Source organism: Myxine glutinosa, chromosome 6 (assembly GCF_964187855.1).
Source record: "Myxine glutinosa chromosome 6, kmMyxGlut1.1, whole genome shotgun sequence".
NCBI lineage: Eukaryota > Metazoa > Chordata > Myxini > Myxiniformes > Myxinidae > Myxine > Myxine glutinosa.
This window is the reverse complement of record NC_136266.1, coordinates 151,617,043-151,632,843: the sequence shown is the minus strand read 5'-3', so window position 1 is coordinate 151,632,843 and position 15,801 is coordinate 151,617,043. Positions and strand designations below refer to the sequence as shown.

General features: G+C 48.9%; 1 protein-coding gene across 1 annotated transcript in view; it reads left to right on the top strand.

Moving 5' to 3' along the window:
* The window catches only part of LOC137428884 (uncharacterized), a 116,855-nt gene extending 101,873 nt beyond the window's left edge, over window positions 1-14,982 (top strand). The window contains exon 6 of the mRNA XM_078781088.1: window positions 14,758-14,982. Within this exon, the coding sequence (XP_078637214.1) occupies window positions 14,758-14,982 (225 nt within the window). The remainder of the gene's footprint in view (window positions 1-14,757) is intronic.
* Window positions 14,983-15,801: the final 819 nt, after the last annotated feature.

The following is a 15,801-nucleotide window of genomic DNA, read 5'->3' as shown; positions in this document are numbered from 1 at the left end:
GTCCAAACCTTGGCAAATCTCGTGAACGACATGCCTCAACGTGTACGTGCTCTCCTGAATGCTCGTGGGGGTTACACGAAGTACTGAACTTTAATTTTACTGTCCGTAATCCCAGTCGTAATTTAACTTTTGTTTTTGTTCAAAAATTTTTTGGCTAATGTGCAAAATAAAGAGATACTTCTGGAAAACGTACAGAAGTTTAACGCAGTACTGTCCATGAATTGAGTTCGATATCAGTTTACATCACTTTCAAGGATCAATTTATTTGCTTCGAAATGTCAAATGTGGTTTTTGTTTCTTTTAAAGGTCACATTAACAAAATCTAGAATAATTTCAACATAATTCCAATGAACTTTAGGTTCTAAGACATCTTGAAAAGTAAGTTCACCCCCACCAAAAAAATATTCCATATTAAATGCCAAGTCTGTAAATACATCGAGATGTCTCCAACGCGTCCACCATCCATGCAAGACCTATACAATCCTATCTTTACGAAGACCTTTCATCATCTACCCCCCAAAACGTTACAATATCCTACATTTACATCTTTTGGAGGGTGGAGGAGGTGGCTTTAATAAACCCCTCATTTTTGGGGGAGGGGAAGAAAGGAAGGAGGAAAAATTTACCTGTGCAAAGAGTGCTTTAACCTCAGTGTTGCCCAGGTGAAAAAGGAAATTTTAATACCCTCTGCCACCATCACCAGGTGGCACATTTACATCGAGAATTTACACCCTTCTCCTGGTCCCCCACAGCCACACATGAGGCCGTGGCCACATAGCATATGTTACTCGCCACACAAAGTTGTATTTGTATTTGTGCCTTGATTAAAGTATATCAGTGTTTATAACTGGAGTACCTGGCGCTGCTCAAGCGAAAAAGAAGCAATTGCATCCAAATCAGAATTCATCACAAATGTAAATCATTTTACCTTTTCATTGAATATATGCTGCTGAATGCGCCGTTGATCATATTTCTCAGTTAAGTATGATGATGTTCAAGAAGAAGAAGAAGCCTTACCACCAACTTTGACCGTTTCCGGAATTGTTTGATTTTTGTGTTCAAATGTCTGGTAATTGCTTTATGTTTACCTATGCGAATGTGTACTTGTATATTAAACCGTCATTAATCAAAAAGGCTTCGGCACGACAGAACAGTGTTTTTTAAAGACAAAAAAACGAACTTTGTTCATTAATCTAAACACTCCCAAGCAGTCATTGAACCTTTGAAAGTTTGACGAAGATCCGTTCAGCCATCTCTGAGAAAAATGGCGACACACTCAGACAGACCAACAGCTCTTTTTGGATATATTTATACACATATATATTTTTTGTATGAAAGATTGAGGCTCGTGTAACAGCTAACAATCACAAAAAACATAAACGGACACATAAAACATTGTTACGTGTGTGGGGGAAGGTAATGAAATACCTTAGTCGAGGTAGAATTGTATCGAGCAGTGTGCTCCGAATGTCGCGAAGAAGAAACCTTCATGTATTTAAGTCAGGGCCAGATGTCCGTGTAAGCGTCATGTGTCTCTATGCGAGGGGTGGAGCTATGCTAATTAGCAAGGACATATTAATAAATTCCCAGTGTGTAATCGCCTCTGTGATTTTTCCCTTCGTTCTTGTAAAGCTCACTCGGCCAACCATGTGATCAGCACCTAATTAAAACTATGCGATCGCCGACGGTAACCAGACACGACTACACCACCCAGCCAAATCTTCCCGATGGGCGCCAAGTGTGGCTATGAGGCCATGCCCTGGAGGACGATTGGTTGTGACGATTCAACGGCACTTGGTGATTGGTGAGAGTGTAACGTCATTGTCGAACATTTGAGCACCAGGAACGAAAAGGCGAAACGACCGCCATTTTCCTCTCTCTTGTTGTGTGCTTGGTCACGAGCAGTCGCATTCTCGTTCTCTGTGTTCCTGGCTGTGTGGAAGGCGGGCGCATTTTGCTCTCTCTCTCTCTCCTTGTGCCCTCAACGGATGAGGCTGCGTGTGGAGTGGGGCGTGCTGGTGAAGCGAGTGGTGGATCGTGACAATAGGAGGAGGAAGGGGTTGGCCATCGCTCCACGGGTCGGTGGCTGTTACGGGCGCAACTGCACACCATCTTGTGCGGTTGCCGCTCGGTGGTTCCAAGATTGGTCAAGGACGCCAGGCGGGCTATCAGCCAATGCACCACACTACATTTTCTTTTTTATTTCATTATCCCCTTGTGTTGTATACTTGTATCCCGGTGTGTACCCTGGTTTAGAATAGGTACACCGTATCCCTGCGTGTCGTAAGAGGCGACGAAAAGGGTTGGCGTCAGGAAGGGCACCCGGCCATAAAAACATTGCCTCAAAAAGAGAACCATGACAATTACAACTACATATGGGCAGGGTACAGCCTGAAGTACCCCGTGGGGGACCCCACTCCCCTCGTCAAAACTCAAGGTGGGGAACCCGATCGAAGCAAGGGTGGAAATCATTCCATTTATGACGACGAAACGTCTGATGCCCGACATGGAGATCGGTTTCTAAGGTTTGGGACATGGAATGTAGGGACAATGACAGGGAGATCAGGAGAAGTGGTGGAAGTATTGGTCAGAAGAAGAGTGGACATATGTTGTGTGCAAGAGACGAGATGGAAGGGAAGTGGTGTGAGAATGGTGAAGGGTAGGCAGGGACAGAAATACAAGTTTGTGTGGCAAGGGTGCCCGGAGGTCGTGAATGGTGTTGGTGTCCTGTTTTCTGAGGAGTTTGTAAACATTGTGGTGAGTGTGACGAGAGTGAGTGAAAGGTTGATGATGGTGAAAATGCTGATTGGAAAGCTCTTGGTGAACATCATCTCAGGATATTCTCCGCAGGTTGGTCGGAGCGATGAAGAGAAAGACAAGTTCTGGTGTGCAATAGAGAAGCTGATGGAAAACGTGAAAGATGAGGAAGTTGTGGTAGGAGGAGACCTAAATGGACATGTGGGAAGGAGTATGGATGGTTTTGAAGGAGTTCAAGGGGGTTACGGATATGGTGTGAGAAATGGAGAAGGTGAAAGGATTTTGGAGTTTGCTGATGGAGCTGATTTGTTGATTTGTAATACTCAGTTCCAGAAAGATGATAATAAGCTTGTTACATACACGTCTTGTGGGTCGACGACAACCGTTGACTACCTGCTGGTGCATAGGCGAGATAGGGGGCACCTCCGGGACACAAAGGTGATCCCGGGGGAGTTGGCTGTTTCACAGCACCACTTGGTTGTCTGCGACATAAGGATGAAAGGTGTGAGGAGAGCTCGGCGGGTGAAGTACCAACCGAGAATGAAGGTGTGGAGGTTGAAAGAGGTGACAGTGAGGGAGGCATTAAAAGAGAGGCTGAGTATGGTAGAGGATGATGTAGTTGAGCTTGAAAGTGGTTGGATGTCAATGAATGATAGTCTGTTGGGAGCCGTTGGTGAGGTATGTGGATGGACAAAAGGACCACCGAGGCACTCGGAAACATGGTGGTGGGATGATGAAGTTGGAAAGAAGATTGATGAGAAGAGGAAGACGTTCAAGGAGTGGCAGAAGGCGAAGGGTATGGGGGCAGAAAAGGCAGAGCATGAAAGTTATAAGGCAGCCAAGAAGGCTGCAAAGAAAGAAGTAGCAAAGGCGCAGGAGGCATGTAGGAAAATGTTCGGAGAACGCTTGGATATGGAAGAGGGTCAGAGAGCAGTATTCAGGATTGCAAAGCAGATAGCGAAAGAGAGGTGTGATGTGATGGGGGTGAGTTGTTTGAAGGATAAAGTGGGACAAATCGTTGTCGTTCGTTGTTGCAGAAGTACATGTAGAAGAGGAAGAAGTTGTTTCTTGGGTTTGTTGATCTGGAGAAAGCATTCGATAGGGTTCCACGTGAAGTAGTGACATGGGCATTGAGGAAGTTATGAGTGGAGGAATGTTTGATCAGAGTTGTGATGGCAATGTACAAAAGAGCATGCACAGCTGTAAGGACGAAGGACGGGAACAGTGGTGAGTTTGAGGTGAAACATTACACCTATTGAGGTGCGGACTCCCAAATTAATGTGGGTACAACCCTTCCATGGGCCATGGATGTACATGTGTGTTGGGACAGCATGCATGTCCAATGGAGTTATTCAGAGATGTTTTAAATCACATGAATTGTCGAAGCTTATTACAGGAGAATTCGGAGAACCTGGAATATTGGTGAGCTCCAACAGGTGGTGACATCTCCAGTAATTTGCAGGCACACTAACTGGTTTGGAAAGGGAGGTGCCAGAGGCATTATTACAGGTGGAGTACAGGTGGTTGCAGGGGAACACAATGCTATGCGTAGTACCTGAACGGAAAGTTTTAATGTGACATGATGTTGACAAATGGGAAATTGCAAAATAATAACATGACGGTGCCGGTGATGCAGTGTCGCAATTCTAGTGAACTGGAGTGCTTTTTGTCAAATTTGACGGATAATGGGCTAATTCAATCCGCCTGGTGCTATCTAGCATCACAATGGGGGTTTGGGCTCAGAAAGTGAATGAACGATGGGAAGAGTAAATACTAATTTGGACTATACAGCTTATTAAAAGGAGGAACAAATTGTTCCAGAGTATAAAAGTAAACATGTTTTGAAATAGAGTTGAGCCAATGGCAGACACAAGTATATGAATAAACCTTCTGGCCTCCTGGACTAAAAGGGTAAATGTAACCACCGCAGCAAAGTAATATGCAAATTTGGGACACCTAGAAAATTTTTGAATGATTAGGGGAACCCATTTTACAGAGAAAGTGGTATGGGATATTGTGTGCCACCCTACAAATGAAAAAATGTTTCCAGTGTCCCCAAAAACAGCTAATAGGAAAAAGACAACAGGTTCCTAAAAATAAATTGGGAAAACAAATTGTGACCAAACCTGGAATAAAATTGGATGGGATACCAATATTTTTGATAACAGTGAGAGATCAACCTCTAGTGGAAAACGGGGCTTATCCCCAGATGAGGTTATAATGAGAAGATCAATGAGGTTATAATGAGAACATCGATGAGGTTATTATACGTGGAAATAACAGTTAAAATTTTATGGTGATTTAACAAATGGTGCCCAAGGTCTTTGGGGTGCACCTGGGGCATGGCTGGGGTAAGATCTGACTGACTGACAGTCTGGTGGTGGCTGACAGCTTCACGAGGGAAATAATTATGGGAATGTTCAGCCAGTACTGTACGTTTTTCACCACATATGAGATGTTGTGTTATTAAATCGGAGGGAATACCCCAATGAAAGGAGTGAATTATGGGCCTTAAACCAGAGGAGCAACATGAATTTACAAAACGTTGAACGCGCTGTCATGTAACTTTAAATCAGAACGTGATGTTACGTACACCTGGAAAGTATACTTTTAATAAGTCTGGAACACCCACATTTACATGTCGGTGTCATTTGTACTCACTCGCTAAATACAGATGGAGATAAGAAACAGCCATATGGAATTAAAACTTATTTGGTTTTTTTTTCCTACAACATGCTAAGGGTTTGAATTAAGAGTAGTGGTTTGTACACATATGAAGAGTGGAATGATATTGTCAAGTCCGTGGCCGATGAAGACCAGCTTTGGACAGATAGCCGAACAGTTAACTCCGAGGCAGCAGTTCAAAACCTGGTGGGATTCACTTTTTGCGCACGTGGGAAAGGCCCGAAGACTTATCTGATCGGACGGCCACCACGGGGTGTATTTCTCAAACCCACAAACAAGTAAACGGACACGACACACAAAAGTAAGATGCAACAAATAAGGAATTTATTAAAATTAATGCGAAGCAATAAAAATGAAAGTTGAGGTAAAAACTATTTCCTAATTTGAGACGTCTCCATTCAGACTCGTATACAAACAAGGGAAAAACGAAAGTAAAAATAAATTCTCCTGCAAGTCCCTCTGCCATCCCGGGGAAGCACAACAAGGACCCAGTCCACCACCCATGCCGATTCTCTTCTTCGCGATGCCGACTGCCCCAAACCGCTCTTGCTCAGTTTTTTTTCCCACAAGCACACATGAGCCAAAAATGCGCTTTCTAGGTTCATGAACATTTCTAGGTTCAGGAAATATCAAATCGACTATTAGCAGTGATTACCTTAGTCCAGATAGAATTGCATAGGTAGTATGCTCCAAATGTCGTATGGCCATCTTGATGTAAATAAGTCAGTCCGTATGTCGTGTAGCTCGTGTCTTTGTTCGCATCACAAGGGGTGGGGTTATGTTAATTAGTTCGGGATTATGAGTAATTAATCCCCTGTATGTGATGGCCTCTGTTATTTTTCCTCTGTTCCTTATGACACACACACAGTACACACACAAGAAAGAAATCGCGCATTAATAACCCTAAATATAAACCAACCAACCATTCACATTCCAACCAACCAACCAAAAACCATTCACAAAAACCAACCTAAACAAGCAGGACATTGAGCAATACCGCTGATAACACCAACCAACCTGGTGAGCACACAGGCACAGGCAGGGCCGTGGGGCCACGCCCCAAAGAGCAGTGATTGGTCCGGGATTGATTGGCGCAAGGACTGCCAAGATGGGACTCGCTGATAGGAGTGGACACGGAGACGTCGTGAGATGACGTCAGAGCCTTGGGTATAAAAGAATGCTCTGCCTAAATTTTCTCCTCAAGGCTTTCCCTCACTCTTGATTTCCACTCCTCTTCTTCGTCTCTCGAGTCCTGGCTTTGACAACGAACGGTCATGCACCGACATCTTTCTCTTGGGTCCAGACTTTGATAGAGAACGGTCGAGGCTCTGGACTTCCTCGCATCTTCTGGTTTTGGTGTTGGTGAACGAGATCGTGAGGACAAGCGCGGCTGGAGCGACCGAGCGGGCGCAGCCCGTTCGCTTCGCGCACAGAGCCAGGAGTGAGCGGACTGTGCAGCGAGGCCTAAATCCCGCCCACGGGCAGTGCGGCCTGCGGATTCCCGCGCAAGGACGTAGAGGCCTTTGACGAACCGGGACGATTCCTGCGAGATTCAAGAGAAGCTCTGAGCTAAGTGCCCACAAATTAACGCATTTATTTTCACAGTTATTTTTCCCATTGTTTGAACTAGCGTGACTCAGCGCGCTCCGCGCACCTCACCACACGCTGTTTCCGAATCAGAGGGATAGTCTTTTGAGTCTTCATGGTGTTTTGGGTCTTCAGGACCATTTGGATCTTCAGGGTTTCTTGGATCCTCTGAGCCTTTCAGGGCATTTTGGGTCTTTGGGGTGTTTTGGGTATTTGGGTTGTTTTGGGTCTTCTGGGTATTTTTGGTCTTTCCGGTGTCTTCAGGGGCTTTTGGGTCTTGAGGGTCTTTTGTTTACTCTGAGTCTTTAAGAGTCTTTGGGGTATTATGGTTCTTCATGGTATTTAAGGGTCTTTTGGGTCTAAAGGGTCTTTGAGGACTTCAGGGTGTTTTGGGTCTTCATGGTGTTTTGGGTCATTGGGGTCTGTTTGGGTCTTTTCGGTCTTCCGGGTCTTTTGTGTCTTCAGGGTGTTTTGGGTCTTCTGGGTCTTTTTGGTCTTCGGGGTCTTTTGGGTCTTCAGGGTATTTTGGGTCTTCGGGGTGTTTTTGGGTCTTCAGGGTCTTTTCGGTCTTCGGGGTGTTTTGGGTCTTTGGGGTGTTTTGGGTCTTCAGAGTGTTTTGGGTCATCGGGGTCTTTTGGGTCTTCAGGGTCTTTTTGAGCCTCAGGGCCTTCAAGGGTATTGTTATGTCAGGGGGGGGGGGGTGGGGGTAGAGCAATATCTAGAGTGAGGTAAATCTGAATAGGGAACATGCTTCGTCTGTCGCGATAGGGAATCTACCTGTAATAAGTTCTATGTTGGGCGTTTTGTCGGTTAAGGAGTATACCTGTGAACATACCAGGATGTTCGTGTGCTAGGTATTTCTTGGGATTAAAGATCAGCCCCTGTGTGCCAAACCTGGCAATCAAACCTTTGTCCCTTATGGCAACACACACCTGTAAACACTTAGTTAGGCCCTTTAGTGCACACATTAATTAAATTCCCTTCCCAGACAAAGACTTTGGAAGACGGACAGGAAACCAATGGGGGCACCGCCGATGATGGCTGCCGCCGGCCGCACCACGAACTCGCCTGGCAACATCGGGTGGTACGGGCTGTGATTGGTTGGAGCGGGAGGCACTTGACCAATGGAAGAAAGCCAGCGAGTGCGAACCTGCATCGAATCAGGGGAGGAGAACGAAGACACAGCTGGAAGGGAGGTGACTCATTTTGAAGAAGGGGACTGGAAAGTTCAACGAAGAGGAGGAAGGTTATAAAAAGGGCGGGCCGGACGACATTTTGTCTTGCGCAGCACGTCCCTCTCTGTGCTCTTGCGCAGCACATCCCTATCTGCCTTTTGCGCTGCACATCCCTCTCTGGCTATCTTGTGCTGCACACCATTTCAGCAGCTCTGATTTCAGCAGCTCTTAGCTCGCAGCTCTCTCTCCTGGCTGCCTCGCGCTCGTCGTTTCTCTTGTCTCTGTGCTTCCCCTTCTTGGTCTTGGGAGGTCCCTGGTGGTCGTTGGTGTGCCATCTGTGTGGTGCTTGGAGTGGTGCTCGGTGCTTTTGGTGCTGAGTGGGCGGGACATCGTGGCGAGTCACAGTGTCGAAGTGTGCGATCGATTGGAGCTTGGAGCGAGGCCTGGTGGCGCACGAGCGGCGCCGAACGGAGCCGCGTGTGGACGGTGGACACGAGAAGATGACGGACAGTTAAGACGCACCACATTTCCACCACACGCCGAGTTCTTTTCCTTTCATTCGTTCCCTGTGTGTCGTATTTGAAGTCTGGTGTGTGGGATCCCAATTTAGAACTTAAATTTATCGTCGCATTTCCCTGTCCCGATCCTTATTGTAAATAAACCCTTGTGTTATTTTCCATTCCCTGGAAATCTTGTGTTCGTTTGAGTTCATTCGCCTTCCATAGGTACGCGCTTCAGCCACTTCTACCGCTTCACTTCTTCTCTTCCCGCGTTTGATAGCATAATCCGTATTGGTCGTTGCCTCCAGTAGATCCGTTTTGGTCCATCCATGAGCCCTGGTATTAACCGGAAGGGTTCGCGCGACAACTGGTGTCAGGAGTGAGTATCTGGGCCCGTCGGACAAATTTTTTTGTCCGCGGCGAGACATCGACACGGTCGGGCGTACATTGCGCCCGACATTTGGACGAAAATGTTTTCGTAGTCTGAGGCGATAAATTATATCGTCGATTGGGCATACGAAGCACGATATCGCGTCTTCGGAAAATTTAAATTTTATTCTGAGGAAAACAAAATCCGCACGGGGTAGCGATCTGCTCTCGACGGAGGAGGAGGTGAGCTATATGGAGGAAGAAAGAATGAGAGATGTGGGAAGCATTGGGGGTGAGTCAGAGGTAGTTGGGGTTGCGCGTAGTATTGGAGCTTCCCCCGCCATAGGGACGGCACCTATAGATGCCCAGGCCTTAATGCAATTCATTAGTGACCAATTGGGAGGATTGGAGAATTGACAGAAGGACGAGATGAAGGGAATAAACGAGCAAATGAATAATATCATGAGGGGAATGAAAAAAAAATGGGAGAAATGAATAATAACTTGGAGCGACTGGAAAACAGCATTGATGCACGGGGTGAACTGATCAAAAGAATGAGTGATCGTTTGGAAGGAAAGATAGAGGGAATGAACGAACGAAGGAGTGAATCGGGGAAGGAAACAAGAGGAGAAGCCAAGGGTGGCAGAATTTGAATCGGAACGGGGGGAAGCCAAATTGGGGTTTGCACCGGGAGCGGCATGTGAAGAGGTAAAAGGGGAGTGTCCACAGGTGAACGTGGAGTGTCCACAGGTGAACGTGGAGTGCCCACAGGTGAATGGGGAAGGAAATGTGGAATGTTTCGAAGTAACTGGGGCATGTTTCCCACCTGCTGGCCTGGAGCTTTATCGGGACCAGGTGGATGCCACAACACCTCAACCGGGGGATGGATTTGAATCCTTGCTGTGCCAGGGCGGTGGTTCAGAGCAAGAGGAGATAACAATAGGGGGGGGGGGTCCGAGTAATGGAGCCGGACTGGGTACTTATTGGGGAAGGAGGCCTGTCGGGGCCAGAACTGATTGGTGATAGGGATGATGTGCATGATATGATAAAGCGGCTGGGGACCTGGGACAGTCCCATGGGGGTAGAGTTTGTTCAGGCCCAAAGGAGTCTGGGTGATGAGGTGAGTCGGTCCGAGGAGGAGGTTGAGGTGACCGAGGGGACCCTCACCGTGCATAACAATTGGGAACAGGAGGCTCCGAAATTGCAGAACCAGTTGGGGAAGTGTGTTGGCTCCGGGCTGGATTCGGACAGAGGGGGATCGGGAGATAGAGCCTCTGGAAATTTGGTCCCCATAGGGAATTTGGAACAGCTGCAGGGAGGGGCAGAACAACCTGTGGTAGGGGTTGTTACCTGCAGCTGCGGTTTGGGATGGGAAATCAAAATTCTTTAAAGTAAATCTAAAATAAAATTAAAATGGAAGTTTGATGTGGAGCAGCTTTGGTTGGAGTTGGTCCCCGGGCTGTGGAATTTGGACCAGGGGAGGTCATTGAGGCTGGCCTCGGGTAAAAGTTGCCCCTTTCAAAATGTGGGTATGCCAGCCAGCTGGGGGGCTGTGCTGGCGAGATTTGGACGTGGGTCCAGCCTTGGGTGTTGTGGTACGACCTGGGCTCCACGGGGGGGGGGGGCGGGTCTGGTGGAGTGTGGCGTCCCTTGTCCGTCGGGGGGCCGCCCGAACTGGTGGCTCGGGCCGGCAGTGTCACCAGACCCTGGTAGGGGTTAAGACCTCCAGGGGGTCCAAGGTGGTTTCTCAAGCCTGGGATGGCATTTATTGAGGGCCACTAGGGAGAGGTGTTGTGGGTCGCACTTTGGTGGTGGCACCGCGGACGGCCAACTTGGGCCTGATGTGGTGATCGCCCGGGCATGCGGCCTGTCACCCTCCTCCTGATACTCTGGGACAGCCGGCATGTGGTGACCTGCCATGCCGTGCTCGTCTGTGGACGCGGGTTGATCCGCATGGACAGGAATGGACACAGCCTACTGGACAACCGTTGAAGCATCTGTGGAACATGATGGTGTGAGAGTGACCTTTCACAGATGTTCCGTTATGATTTGTGGACTCTCGGTTTGGGAAGAGAGCCACGGGATTGTTGAATGGGGATTGGTAACGTGCCGAGCATATGGGCCATGCTCGGCTGGCATGTGTATGGCAAAGCATCTTTCTTTGGTGAGTTTAGTAAAATGTGAAAAATGTTTGGCATGGGTAATCAGGGGGTTAGATGTAAATTTAAGGGTGAATTTTGTGAAGATAAATGGTGGACACTGTATAGTGACACCATTATTGATCCAGGTATGTAGACCGAAGTGTTGGAGGCTGTGATAAAATTGATAGGTTAGCAGGACACAGCCTTCAACTGGTTGCGGGGGCGACTGCGCCAATATTTGGGACGTGGGATCATGGGGATGTAGTTGTGTAGTCCGAGGGTCAACGTGGTGCTGTGCGTGTCCGAGGTGTGTGGACCATGTCTTCTGGGTGGGTCTCCTGGTGGAGCATGGCTGTTGACTGGACCTTGGTGTGGTCAAGTGTAGGTGGGCACTGGGGGCTGCATGTGGTCGGACTGGGGGAAGATGTGGAGGTGCAGAGGACGTGTCTGTTGGGATGCCACACACTGCGACCGTGCCCCCAGGTCCGAGGCCTTGGGAATGGCGGTGTGGGCAGCAGGTGCTCACCACATTGGCCAGCTGGGGCTGGTGCAGCTGTGTTCCTCGCAGGGGGGCCGAAGGATGGATGGTGGGTCGCACCCTTGTGGACAATCATGGGCCATGTTGGCGGTTTGACTTCTCACCTTGTCCCGATGACCCTTGCACGGTAGAGGTGCAGAGCTGTCGTAGCCACAGATAGTTGTTTAGAACAGTTCACCATTGGATGCGGACCCACATACCTGCCGGTGTCGTGGGGACAAAAGTGAAATTTGGTGAAATTTGATTGGTCCAATGAGAAATTTTGGGATTGTATGGGTGGATTGCACTTTGGACCTGACCAACCGTAGTTACCTGTATATCAAGTTAGAGGTAAGGCCTTGATGGTTACTGTCCCAGGCGTCAGGACCTGCCTATGGAAATTTTGGGACATGTAATTTGGAGTTGGGAGGCGGGTGAGAGTGATGACATGGCCGGTGAGAAGGATTGGAATGTGTGCCACACAGTGTCTTGTGGGTGGTGTTTGTGTTAGTGTTGTGGTGATGTCTTTATATGTGGTCGTGAGAGTGGAGATAATGGAGAGTGGGTGGTGATTATTGTGTTGAAAATGGAAATGTGTTGGTAAAATGTGAACTGGGGATTTCACATGAAGCAGGCCATGCCAAATCTTCTTGTAACATCTGCTCTGGAAATGTGTTTGGAGAATTGAATGGCAGCGGGCGAGGAATTGTGTTTTGGGATCTTGTGGGTGGGGAAGGTGTGTGTGCCCGCAGGTACAGATCAAGCTCGGAGGAGCGATGCCTGCGACCTCCCTCTGCGGCAATTACCCCTGGCAGCCAGTGGTATCTGGAAATTGGAGCTCGTCGGTGGAGGGTCTGGTTGGGCGCTGTGGGGTAAAGGAGACCCCGGCGACCCGTGGAGCTGCATGGAAGCAGGAGGCCAGGAAGGAGTCTGGGGTTTGGAGACCCTCACTGGCGAGGTAACGGCGGAATGGGCTGTTCAGCTGTCACGGGCCCAAGAGGTAAGGGGGGGGGGGGCAATGAACTTGTGAGTCGGTTGACTTGTGTTTGGGACTGCGGGCACCACAGCCTGAAGCACCCCCACCATGTTGTTGTGCGGCACCTCCCCACTGCCTAGTTGAAATGATGCACACACATGAATATGACATCCATGCCATGGTCCTGTAGGGGGGTGTGATCAATATGTGCTTTGAAATGATTTTGTGTGTAATGAGTTTTGGAATGAGTATGAGTGGATAAGGGGTTTGTGTTGTATGAATGAGGGCGAAAACCACCGAGCCATGTCACTCACCTGTAACATCTGGACAGGGCCTGCGGAAATTTAGGGGCGCATTGGGATGGCCCCGCAGGTAAGGTTGTGTCTTGTGGCATCCACCGGGGGACGCGGTCTGTGGAATGTGGTTGTACAAATGTTTATTACAGTTTGGAATTTTTGTACGTTTGGTTAAGTTTTGTGGTGAAGTAGATTTTGTGTGTTGTTTGTTTCCTCCCTCCGCAGGAACAACGACCTGAATCATTGTAAATATTTGATTGCATGATTGTTAAGGGGATTAGCATGTCAAGGAGAATAGGTAGGATGTCCGACTCACTTCCCACAGCCCTCCTGCTTTATTTCATAGGTTAATTAAGTGTGTGACAGTAAGTGTTAAGACTGGAATGGTAGCGCCTGCAGTGAACCTAGCAGGAGCTACGGTTCCGGGGGGGGGGGGGGCCCTGTGTTATGTCGGGAGGGTAGAGCAATATCTGGAGTCAGGTAGATCTGAATAGGTAACATTGAAGGAGCTGTGCTCCAACGCGAGTCGAAATAATTGACGCGACCAAAGACGGAAATTCGTCCGAGTTGCTTTATTGCACGTATCAAACTCGGGTACTCTGAAAAGCCCGTTTATCGGGCAGCAATATATATACACATTTATGCCGGAGCGTTTGCCCGGGAAAAGCGAGACCGGACATGCCCGGGTGTCAAGGGCGAGTCCTGGAAAGGCGAGTCTGGACCTGCCCGGGCGTGCTGGACGAGGCCTGGCAAGTCGAGAGCGGGCATGCCCGGGCGTCCTGGACGAGCCCTGGAAAGGCGAGAGCAGGCATGCCCGGGCGTTCTGGGCGAGCCCTGGAAAGGTGAGAGCTGGCATGCCCGGACGCTCTGGGCGAGCCCTGGAAAGGCGAGAGCGGGCATGCCCGGGAGAGGCGCGTCTGGGCCCGTCCGGACGAGCCCGGCATGGCGATTGCGCCCTGGCCGCGTCCTGGCAGGTGCAAGGCGATTGTGTACACCCCGCGGTAACCGCTACAACATGCTTCGACTGTCACGATAGGGAATCTACCTGTAATAAGTTCTATGTTAGGCGGTTTGCCGGTTAAGGAGTATATCTGTGAACATACCAGGATGTTCGTGTGCTAGGTAGTTCTCGGGATTAAAGATAAACCCCTGTGTGAAAAAACCTGGTAATCAAACCTTTGTCCCTTATGGCAACACACACCTGTAAACACTTTGTTAGTCCCTTTAGTGCACACATTAATCAAATTCCCTTCCCTGACAAAGACTTTGGAAGACGGACAGGAAGCCAATGGGGGGCACCGCCGATGATGGCTGCCACCGGCCGCACCACCAACTCGCCTGGCAACTTCGGGTGGTTCAGGCTGTGATTGGTTGGAGCGGGAGGCACTCGACCAATCGAAGAAAGCCAGTGAGTGCGAACTTGCAGCCAATCAGGGGAGGACAACGAAGACGCAGCTGGGAGGGAGGTGACTCATTTTGAAGAAGGGGACTCGAAAGTTCGATGAAGATGAGGAAGGTTATAAAAAGGGCGGGCCGGACGACATTGTGTCTTGCGCAGCACGTCCATCTCTGCTCTCCTGCGCAGCACGTCCCTCTCTGCCTTTTGCGCTGCACGTCCCTCTCTGGCTATCTTGCACTGCACGACATTTCAGCAGCTCTGATTTCAGCAGCTCTTAGCTAGCAGCTCTCTCTCCTGGCTTCCTCGCGCTCGTGGTTTCTCTTGTCTCTGCGGTTCCCCTTCTTGGTCTTGGGAGGTCCCTGGTGGTCCCCGGTGTGCCATCTGCATGGTGCTTGGAGCAGTGCTCGGTGCTTTTGGTGCTGAGCGGGTGGGACCTCGTGGTGTGCAGTGGAGCGAGTCGCATCGGGGCCTGTCGAAGTGTGCGATCGATTGGAGCTTGGAGCGAGGCCTGGTGATGCACGAGCGGGGCAGAACGGAGCCGCGTGTGGACGGTGGACACGAGAAGACGATGGACAGTTAAGACGCACCACATTTCCACCACACGACGAGTTATTTTCCTTTCATTCATTCCCTGTGTGGCATATTAGAAGTCTGGTGTGTGGGATCCAAATTTAGAACTTAGATTTATCATCGCGTTTCCCTGTCCCGATCCTTTCCCTGTCCCGAAATAAACCCTTGTATTATTTTCCATTCCCTGCAAATCTTGTGTCCGTTTGAGTTTGTTCGCCTTCCACAGGTACGCGCTTCAGCCGCTTCTTCCTCTTCACTTCTTCTCTTCACGCATTTGATAGCACAATCCGTGTTGGTCGTTGCCTCCAGTAGATCCGTTTTGATCCATCCGCGGTCCCTGGTATTAACCGGAAGGGTTCACGCGACGGTATTTTGGGTATTTTGGGTCTTTGGGGTGTTTTTTTTTTTTTTTTTTTTTTTTTTTCGTATACTGAATCGAGGCTCGTGAAAGAGCTAACATTTACTTCACAAACAAATCAACCCGACAAACAAAACACATAAAAAGCGGGAGCAGAAAACAAGATGGGGAGAGAAGGTGAAGCACACAAACACAACATTTGAGAGCAGGGAGATGTGTGGAAGGGAGAGGGCTTGGGCGGAGGAGGCATGGGAAGGGGGGGGGGGGGTGGAGGGAGAAGTATAAAACACAAGGACACCAATGACTTCCAGGACAGAAGTTGGTATTTCAAAAAAGAGGAATTGGGGTGAAATTAACAGGGGTAGAAAAGATCAAGGTTTTGGATGGGGGAAGATAAAATTTTGGATGGGTGTTTTGGATCTTTAAGGGTATTTTGGGGCTTTAAGGGTATTTTGGGTCTTCCGGGGTCTT